General features: G+C 39.3%; 1 protein-coding gene across 1 annotated transcript in view; it reads left to right on the forward strand.

Annotated features, from left to right (window-relative positions):
* LOC101858587 (actin) overlaps window positions 1-7,009 on the forward strand; it is a gene marked incomplete at its 5' end in the record, with an annotated part of 18,465 nt that extends 11,456 nt beyond the window's left edge. The window contains 7 exon segments of the mRNA XM_035973179.1: window positions 637-717; window positions 1,498-1,690; window positions 1,954-2,096; window positions 2,523-2,638; window positions 3,061-3,207; window positions 4,460-4,559; window positions 6,343-7,009. Coding sequence (XP_035829072.1) covers window positions 637-717; window positions 1,498-1,690; window positions 1,954-2,096; window positions 2,523-2,638; window positions 3,061-3,207; window positions 4,460-4,559; window positions 6,343-6,498 — 936 coding nt within the window.
* Window positions 7,010-11,118: the final 4,109 nt, after the last annotated feature.

The raw sequence follows: 11,118 nt of genomic DNA on the forward strand, positions 1-11,118 counted from the left end.
GTGCATAAACAGACATACGCACCCTTTTTCACACACTCTCACTGACAAAAACACAGAGTGTACAGATTACATTCCTCACTAGTTTCCTGATCCAACCCCCCCCTCCTTCCCTTCCATCCCCTCCCTTTTTGGATTTGAATTTTTTTCCTGCAATCCAGTTCTGTTCTTTAAGGATTACTTATCTCTATTCCTAATTTTACGTGTAATAAGTTCACATTATATATTTTCTTTTATTCTTATTGAAGCATAATGTCAGTGAATAATACTATGTGGTCAAGACTTTGTGAAATTGTTTGTCTGTATTATAGATAGTAAGCTACTTTGCTAACATCTCAATGTATTTGTATCAGCAGCGTTGATGTCTCTCTAACTGTATCCATGGAACTGTCATTTAGTTACATCATGGAAAAAATGTGTTAATTTTTATTTTTCAGAAAGCTGATGAAATCTGACAGTCTTATTTCAGTGTACATTTTTGTTCATCAAAAATAATAAGAAGAATTTTGAGAATGTGCAAAGTCATTTTGATCTTTGGAAAATCTTTATATTTTATTTCTGAGGTCACAATATAGTTATATTTTGAAGTGCAAAGTATTGTTTGACTTACAGTGTGATTTGTGTTTATCCTGTTTTCAGTTCAACATTGAGGTTCAGCTCATGAGACCCTTATTCAACAAGATATTTCAAGATCTTCAAGCAAGCCCATCAGAGTTCTGGGTAAGATGAACCGACTGAACAATTGATTGTAAATATATCATCTTGCCAGTGAATTTGTTTGGGGGATGAGGCATGTTGACATACATACGAACTAGCAACAACAACAACAACAGTCCCCCCCCCTGCCCCCGCAAAAAAATCAACAACAAACAAACAACCCCAACAACAACAACAATATACATTCGAACATGATCTGTCCTTTTTTTATACTTTCTGCCTGCTGAGATATGATTGACTGGAATTTGAATGAACACACGGCAAGCTGAGATTCAAATCTGTGGCAGGTTGAATATTTGTCTGCCTTTCTAGAGTATCCCCCCCCCCCTCAAATAAAACAACAAAAAATTCGTTAAAAAATGCAACTTTTCCCTTGTATTTCCCCAGGAAAGATGGGATTAGCAAAGCAAGCCTGTGACATCAATTTGAAGATGTTAATTATTTTGAAATAACTTTTTGTCCTAATTACCTGTTTTATCGGAATGTTTCTTTGTGTGCATGTGGGTAGTTGGCGAGTGTCTTGATGTGGTTTGCTCTTTCGTTCTTATCAAATGTCTATCGTCATCATCTCTCTTCCTTCATTAATTTGGTGTGTTATTCTCTAGTAACATCTCTATTCTTTGGCACCTCTATGATCTATACTCGTATGAGTTGCTGTAAAACTCTTACTAAGATGAGTGCTCATATGACCTTATTTAGTTGGCGAGCGCTGTAAAACACTTCCCAAAACAAACTCTTACTAAGACTAAACTATCACCTGTGTGCCTGTGTGTGTTGTCTCAGGTGATGTTGAGCACCCCTCAGAACCTCGGAGACGTGCTCAAGAAAGGTCTGATGGAGTGTCTAGTGGACCAGCTCAACGTTCGCGGTGTCTGCATGGTCCAGCAGGCCCTGCTCTCGCTCTACTCCTACAACGCCACCTCCGGCATCATTGTGGACATTGGTCATCGCATCGAGATACTGCCCATTTTTGATGGTAGGTTGTTCTTGTTCTTCTTGTTCTTCTTGTTCTTGTTTTTCTTGTCCATCTTCTTCTTTTTCTTCATCTCCTCCTCCTCCTCCTCCTCTTCTTCGTCATCGTCGTCGTCATCGTCGTCGTCGTCATCGTTGTTGTCGTCGCCGTTGTTGTCGTCGTCGTCCTCCTCCTCCTCCTCCTCCTCCTTCTTGATTTCAAACATACACCCACCAACACCTTGAACAGAGATGCCAACAAATCCTCTCAATCTTCCCCTCCACCAGGTTTCGTCATCGAGGGAGGTGTCGCCCGTTGCCCTTATGGTGCCCAGAAAGTGCAGGAGTCCTTGACGACGGGGTTGCTAGGCAACAACTACAAGTTTGTGTCCAGCACGGAGCAGATCCTGGTGCGCTATCTCATGGAGAAGGTAATAGCTAGTGGTAACCACCACCTTTTTGGGATAGACATATATGCCATCTGTGGACAGTGGTGTTGGTAGCCAAGGGGTTAGGCTTCCAGACCTGTAATTGTGAGATTGTAGGTTGGGGGTGCTCGAGCCTCAGCTCGGTCCGACGTTGTGTCTTTGGGAATGACACTTTACATGAATTTCCCATATTTTGGCATTGTCGTTTCGGAGGTAGACGTTAAACTCGGAGGGCCCGCCTCTTATATAACCTAATAGTGTTGATAGGGCGTTAAAACTATACCATTTCATCATTCATTGGTCCAGAAGAGGTGTGTATACACTTTCTGCCCACATCACTACTCAAATTATCGAAAAACTGACATCCCTTGCTTTTTTTCCTTGTTCCCTCAATTACAACGGTTGTTGTGTTCTTTCTTCTTGCTTCAGACGTGCTACGTGGCCCAAGATTACAAACAGGAAGAACAATGGTGTAAAGACCGCGCCATTGCCATGAGGACCGGTGTCAGCTTTGAGCAGTTCAACTTGCCTGAGGGAGCTTATCAGTAAGTGCGATGCTGCCAACCAGTACGTAATAAAAACCTATTTAATATGTTTTTGAGGGTCTCAGTACGTAAGTTTTATTATTTCTTATCAGGAAATACATATTACATGTTACTCTCTTGTAACACCCCTAATCTTAGGCATTTATATGTCTTTATTGTGTTACAAGTGCCGTAAAATTCTTCATCATCATCATCATCATCAAGTGACAGATCTACGGCAGATATCGGCGATCATAGTTCTCCATTCATTCCTTTGCACAGATGCTCTTGAAAAAGCTATGTTACCCTGATCTCTCCCTGAAACTCGTGTTTAAAAACTCTTACTAAAACAAAAACAAAACAGCGTTTATGTGACCTATCTGTGTTGCAAGAGCTGTAAAACTCTTACTAAAAGGAAACTAAACTTTCACACTCCTTTCCAGGAGTATCGAGCATGACCTGAGCCGCTTCCACAGTCCCGAGGGTTTCTTCAACGTGGACATGTGGGAGATGGACTACCCGACACTGCACCGGCTGGTTTTCCAAGCCATACAGACCTGCCCCATGGACAACCGCAGACACATGTGGAGGTGAGATAAGATAAGATGAAATAAAATAAGATAAGATAGGATAAGGTAAGATAAGATAAGATATGATCAGATAAACTAAGATTAGATAAAATACGATAAGATGAGAGATAAGAGGTAAGATTAGGTAAAGTAAGGAAAGATAAGATAGGTAAGATAAGATAAATCTTTATTGTCCAGATCCTGGCACATTGGTTTGGTGTTTCACCACATACGCACCCACACACACGCCCGCACACACACATACATGCACGCGCATGTGACTGCACATGCACACACATGCATACACCTACATGCGCTCATGCGCACGTGCACACACATGGACACACACACATACACACACACACACACACACACACACACAGACACACACACACAAACACACACACAAACACACACACATGCAAACAAATGCTTATACACACACAAGTGCACACCCATATACAAACAATCTTCTCCACCCCATCCTCTCTTCCACACACGTCTGTGCTCATAACCATAATAATACGATAGTATGCTTGCACTAGGTGATGGGGATGACTTGTGGTGGTTGTGAAACCTCTAGTTAATGAAAACACAAGTGACGTATTATGACTTGCAATGTTTTTTTGTTTTTTTATACGTTCAGAGAAAAATTTGCTACCTTTAACATGCATTTTTTTTTTTTTTCTTGATGACACTCGGATTTTCAGATTCTCCTCCTTCTCATGGTGGAGAGGTACGGTGTTCACCTCTCATTCAATAAGTCTTGGGTTTGAAACCTGACAGAGACGAAACATTTTGTGTTCTAAAATTGTCTCTTTTTACCTTCTTTCCTGCTCTAGTCATATTCTTTTATCTGGTTTCATCTACACTTACTCTCTCCACAGATTGAAAAACTGCAATAATCATTTTAAAAAAATAAAAATTTGAGCTTAGTGCATCTGAACTGTTGGCTGATGATATGCAGTGGTCAGGGGTTGTTTAAGAAAGTATTTTCTTACTGTTTTACTGTTGTCACTCTGTTCCTGTCTCTGCACTGACAGTGATTTGATGTAGTACCTTCTGAAGTGCAACATCTCAAACTGTGTTACTGCGGTTTTTTCTTTATGTTCTGTGTAATCATATCTTTATATCTGTCTCAAATTTTTGTTTTTGTTGAGAACGGATTGATCTTTATTTGAAATAAGGTATTTGTGTCAAGTAGGTGGGTGTACTGGTATTGTAATTAAAACAAAACAAACCCCCTCAAACTCTTGATCTTTTCCATTTCCAGAGCTGTGTTTTTAAGCGGAGGAGTGACCATGTTGCCAGGATTCGCAGAGCGGCTGCAGCTAGAACTTACCAAACTGGCTCCACCTGGAGTGCCGGTAGAGGTGAGTCATGATGTAAAGTGGTTGGGGGGTGGCGGGAGCAGAGAAACATTTGGGGTGTGTTGGAAAGTGTTTGTGTACGGTTTTCCCACTCAACTTTAAAAAATAAAAAATCCCCTGTGTAGCTGTTGTCCTCACCTGTTTGCATCTGAGGTCTGGGGTATAGCGGTTATTCGCTCCATTGTCGTACCCAGGAGACCAGAGCCCACCTCTTCAATGATTTTAACTGTGTTGATCGAGGCGTAAAAACACCTACTTAATAATGTTTAAAAAAATGTTTAGTCGTGTGCAAAGACTGACTTGGTGAGAGGGCCTGAACTCCTGAAACAACTTTCCAATCAGACTGGCGTTTTATGGGGATTGTTTTTTTTTGTTTTTTTGATTAATTTTTGGGGGTGTCCCCCCCCACCCTCCCCCCTTTATTCTTCCATTATATCTGAAGATCTGTCTATCAACTGCGACCCCCTCACCCACAAAATACTCAATACGCTCCCCTCGTCCCCATAATATCATGGGTGAAAAAGAAAGATCGTGTATGTGAAGGGAAGCAACCAGAATATTTGTCATTAAGAAATGCTTGTAAGAGTACCTTTTCCTGCCTGTTGTTGGCCAGAGATTCAATGCTAGTTATTTCCCCTTGTTTGTTAGCTTCTCTTCAGTCTTGGACTAAAAACTAAATTTTTAATGATCGTTCTTTTGTCAGTTACTATTATTGTTGTTATTATTAGTAGTAGTAATATTAATGTTATTATTATTTTTGTTGTTATTTTTATAATGAATATTAGTATTACTATTATTATCATCATCATCATTGTTATTGTTTTATTGTTACAGTGGAGTCCACTTATAACGAGTCCTGAAACAACGAGAAGTCTGTTATAAAGACACTATTCTAAAACCCTTTTTTTCCCTTCTTAATCTTTGTAAATGAAATACTGCTATTGCGCAATCAGACAGTCACGTGAGTCGGTTGTAACGGAATAGTGCTGCTTCTGTGCACAGCACACAGACCAATTAAACATAAAACCTCGCCAGTTGAGAAAGTTGTTGGTGATCCGGCCAAACAAAGAACGGGAGAGCCCACGCGAACCAACAACAATGAAGGCGGGGCGAATGAGTGGGGAGGGTGTGGCATGCGCAGACAAGCAGAACGCATCGCGTGATAGGCCAGCCCAGTCTAGTTTATCTAGGCATACCGTGCCTCTCACTTCTCTGGTGCGGGATGGAGAGGTCACAATGCTGTGATAGATGGAGTCAATGTGTGATGTGCGCAAGCAGACGCAACACACCACAGTGAGTGATGGGGTGGGGGGACAACACAGCGGTCGAGTTAGCCTAGAGTCGGAGCCCCTTCTTTCTGATCGCCAACGCCGAGCTGTCAACATTGCTAGTGCTAGAGAAAGAAACCTGATTCGATGTTTGATCAAGTAAGACCTTGAGATCATGTTGAACAAAATCATCACCAGGGGAGATAGCAAAAGGAAATAAACAGAACACCAAACTCATAGATTAGTCCTACTTTACTATTTCCCTTGAATTTATTACTGGATCCCTTACAACGAGAATCCTTCTATAACGGACATTTCGCTCCGGTCCCCTCCCTGTCGTTATAACAGGATTCCACTGTATTATTGTTTTTATTATTAATTTTATTATTATCATTATTACTATAACTATTATTATTATTGTTATTATTTTTGTTGTTGTTATGTGTATTAGTATTACTAATATTATTATTTTTGTTATTACTATAGTTATTCTAACTCACGGTCACTCCTCCTGTCAGGTTCATGCGGCCCCCCAGAGGTACCACGCCGCGTACGTCGGTGCCTGCTCCGTGGCCCTGATGCCCCAGTTTGAGGACATGTCGATATCTCGCGGGGAGTGGAAGAGCATGGGAGGGAAAGCCTTCCGCAAGTGGCAGGCCCGGGCGTCCTCGTAATGAGCTCGGATCATCCTCGTAGGGAGTTCAGTTATTCCTCCTCCAGTTCAAAGAGCGTGGTTGTGCCGTAAGCTGACAAAATGCCCTTTTTTGTCCCATTTTGGGGCCAAAATTTTTTATTTGCTTAATCGAAATCCTGATCAGTTACCCTACTTGTGTGAAAATATCAAATTGAAACTTTGACTAGTTTGGGAATAAATTAGAATTTAAATTTCAGAGTGACTCTGTTTTTAAATGGTTACACTGACTAAAAATCCCTCTTTTTCTTGAAAATGCTGTGAAGAAAAAAAAAGCATTTTGTCAGCTTACGGCAGTCCCCCAGAGAAAGGTTGTGGCAGTGGAGATTTTTCTCCATGACATTTTTTCTTAGTGCTGCTAGTTTGTCCTCACAGCTGTTGGAGGAAAGGGAAAAGGTCGATGTCAAGAGGCTGGCTGTACTTTTTTCCTACAGTGTGCTTTTCTCGGAGAAAAGTTTTGTCATCTTGTTACAGAAAGCTGAAAGATTGAAACTTAAAAAGATGGAAAAAGGAGCTTTGTTAAAATTTGATTTATGCAATAATTGTTGGTTGTGTGAATAGAACTTAATGACTGACACATTCCTTGTATATGATGTACGCAGTTTATTTATATTTATATATGTATTAAAACATAAATATTTTTTTAATATACTTGTGTATAAAATGTGTTTATGCTTTTTAAAGATATATGCTTATACAATTTGTGTACTGTTCTCATTTTCTACTGAGTGGTTGATGGAGATGGACTTATTTGGAATATTCCATATATGTGGTGGTTTTGCAAAATATACAGAAATGTTGATTGTATATTATCTTGGGACTCCCTAGTAATGATCTACAGATAAAAAATCCAGGAAGGGGAACGTTCCTAATCTTTGAAGTACCGAGCTTTTCCCCAGTTAAAGCAACATATCATGCCTCTTGTTCAATGTCTGAAAACCAGAAAAGACATTTTCATTTAGACATGCCTCCCCCCCCCCCCCCCCCCTTCTGGTACGAGGGTTTCTTGTAGATGACTTTGGTTCAAATTCTCTCTGAGTAACAACGCATTATTGTTGGTACAATACTAGGCCAGTTTAAAGTTTCTCACATGTACCTTTGCTTAAATGTTCTCCTGCAAAGGAGCCCTGAGCGAGATTTTTATCTACTTTTAAGAGAAAGAAGTTTCAGTGACTTAACATGTTACGGTAGAATTATGTCTGTTCCACAACTAAATATTGACTGTTTAGTATAAGACTCTTCCATGCGCCGTTTTAACCTCTTCGAGACAAAGGGTCAGTTCATGCTTCACCGGGCCCAGTTTTGGATCCCCAGGGACACAGAGTAGTGCTAGATTTGCTGGTCAGTTTCCTATAATTAGACCCGGTTTGCAAATACTACTAACTCTTTCTAAAAGGAAAAGATTTCTTTGTCAGGAAGAAAATATTCCCAAATGTGAATCTGCGATTAGTTTTTACGAAATACATCTAACAAAAGTAGTATGCAGAATACAGCCTATGATGAAAAGCATTTTTCATTATGGTCCTCGCCTTTTGCAAGGCATGACGAACGCTGTACGTCACAGCAGCATCTTGGCTCGTTTGCCGTGTAAGAAATAATGACTAACAGCATACGTCATATAATGATAATAATAATAATTAGCCTTTATGCTGCACTTTTCCATTTTCTAAAAAATGCTCAAAGCACTTTACATTAATAAAAAATATATAGGTCACTAAGGGATTAAAAAGTGATGTATGACAGAGTCCTACACTAAACAGTCAATTTGACCAGTACTTGGAAGCAGTTCTTTTGACTGGACTCCTTTTTTCCCTCTCGGTTGTGTTCACTCGACGCTGTTATGTCTTGCTATTGATGACTGTCATAGAATGATGCTCCTCATTCGGGTTGTACAATCTACACTTTTTAAATTTAAAATCATCATGATTTAATGATTTAGCGATACGTTTTGCTTCTGTACGTGACAAGATTTCCTGTTTAAATTTATGCTTTACACCATTACATTACTCACTTTGTTCCTCATCACAGAAAGTTTTGATTTTTCTTGGCTTAAAGTTAAAGCTTCACTGATTTTGTTGCTTTATTCCTGTAACATTAAGGATATCGAACGATCGATAGATTTGGTTTACCATCCTTTTCCAATATGATGAACCAGATAAGTGCTTTCTGTTTCCATGCTTGTCATTGTAGTGAGTACAGGCTCTTGTACTTATAGTATCTTCCATTTGCTACTGCTGTGTGTGGAGCAAACGCTCATTCCATTTTCTTGTTTTTCACAGAGATTCCCTGCTTGTTATTTTTCAATTGTTGACTGCATATATTGGGAAAATAACAACACACAAGCCTTACAAATAATCAAATTAGACAAGATGGTCTCAAAATTAAGAAGTTATGTCCATTGCGCAAGTTGAATTTCATCCAATTTCAAGCCCATTCATTCTGCAAGTCCCATAGTAATATGACAAGTGACCTGAGCAGCATCTCCTATGCAAGATTTCTTTTTGTACGATATGTAAATGTAGTAAAATATGTAAATGAAGTCTGCCTGGCCCATAAAAAGAAAAAAAAATATTAATCATCTATGCTTTTGGTCCTTCATCTAATTTCATTTTCACTTTTTACAATTGCACAGAAGTCTTTTCAAAGAGCTTGGCTTGTCTTTGACTAAGCTTGAAATGGTGTATTAAACTTACTGCTTCCTTATAAATCACCGCTCATAATAGTTTTAAAATTAATTCAAAAAAGGGAAAGGATTGTACATTTTGTATAGGCTAATGTATTAATGATAGTGTTTAAATGGCCATCCTTGGTGTATACTCACTGACATTCATGGCATAGTGCTTATGCTCTTCGCGGTTGCCTGAAGGAGATGTGAGTTTGAATCCCAGTCGAGGTAATCGTTTTATCGAGTATCTCTGTGTGCTGGGGTAATAATAGTTGTAAAGTACACAGAGCATGCTGTAGAGCATGAATATGTGCTATTTAGATACTATTATTATTTTTAAAATTATGTTGCATCCCACTCAGCTGGGATTGATTGCCCTATCAGACAGTGGGGAAGAAGCTTGCCCCTTTAAAAAGTCTAACTTGAATCAGCAGCGGAGTAAGACATATGCAATCGGTAAATACATATCTCAGCATGTATGTTTCTGAGGCTTATGCTGTTGTTTTATCTCCATCTCCATCCGTGTCTTACCCACATCTGGTTTAAAATGCTTGGGTGGAGCACACAATGAATGTTCATTGCGTTGGTGACAGTGAACCCAGTTTTTTTCTCATCTCTCACTTTCATGAATTTTTATGGCTAAATAGACCAGAGTCAGAGACTGAGAGCTTGTTGTAAATATGATATCATCCTTCTTTCACCCCCCCCCCCCGCCCCCCCCCGGGGGGGGGGGGAAAGGAGATATACACTTACATTCCAGGTGCATTCCTCTTTTTTCGAATTTTATCAAAGTTCTTCCCGAGCTTTTGTCATTTTTATAAATAAATTGTTGTACACCTTTTCAATTAAATCACTTTGTTTGTAGTGAGCACTTGTGTACACCGTCTTGATGCATTCCATAGATGTATACTATTGTGTGTTCTCCAGTTGTCCGAGAACTTTGTGGACTCTGAGGTTATTCTTCCTTCTGTATAATGGCTCTTTTCGTCTATGCAGACAGTCAGTTTAGCTTAAGACGGTCTCAAGGTTGTCTTCGTTCTACTAGACTAAATAGGCTCCGACACCCAACCAATCCGGGCGTCTTTTTATTTCGCTTTTTTATCATTTACATTTTTTAACAGATGATGTTCTGCAGGATTGTATGAGCATACGTACACACATGTATGGTATATATAATGTATATTTCATGTATTTATAAACGAAGTCACGCCTTTATTGTGTAAAGAATATTTTATGACTTTGAGAATAACGATGGCTTAATGATTCATCTTTGTGAGGCATCGTGGTGAAATCAAGCCCTCGTCAAAATAATGAATTTATCAAAGAAACCGGTGTTTTTCTCACTGTTGAGAAATTTAAAAACAGATTTTCTTTTTGTCTCAAAACCTTTGATGTCCACATATTTCTATGTTAAAATTACTGAAAATGTTGATCAAAGGCACAATAATTGTGAATTGGTAGTTTTCAAGGACACTCAAGCTTTGGAAGTCACTTAACTTTGGCAGCCATTTTCTTGATACTTTTACCTCTGACACCAGGCAGTCCCCACCTCTTTTAACGGCAAATATCTCGACTTCTTTTCAGGATAGATGTGTGTTATCTTCACCAAAAGCAAGGCAAATGAACAAGCTTTAAGATGATACCAATAACTGCATATGATAGAAAATTGATGAGTGCCTGATTCCACCGCGTCGTGACACATTTTTTCTTTTTTAAGAGTCATGTTATTCTGAGAGTGTTTAAACCCCCATTTTTGTCATTTTTTTGGTTTGTATGAAAGATAGCATTACAAGTGTCAGGTTTGTACAGATGAAGTTATTGCTATTGGTGACTCAGAATAGGAGGCCTGCCTTGTTATATACATTGCTGCATTTGTTTATTTATAAAGTTTTGCGGAGCGTGATTGTTTTTGTGTTTTTTTGTTGGGGGGGGGGGGGG

Source organism: Aplysia californica, unplaced genomic scaffold (genome assembly GCF_000002075.1).
Source record: "Aplysia californica isolate F4 #8 unplaced genomic scaffold, AplCal3.0 scaffold01046, whole genome shotgun sequence".
Taxonomy (NCBI): domain Eukaryota; kingdom Metazoa; phylum Mollusca; class Gastropoda; order Aplysiida; family Aplysiidae; genus Aplysia; species Aplysia californica.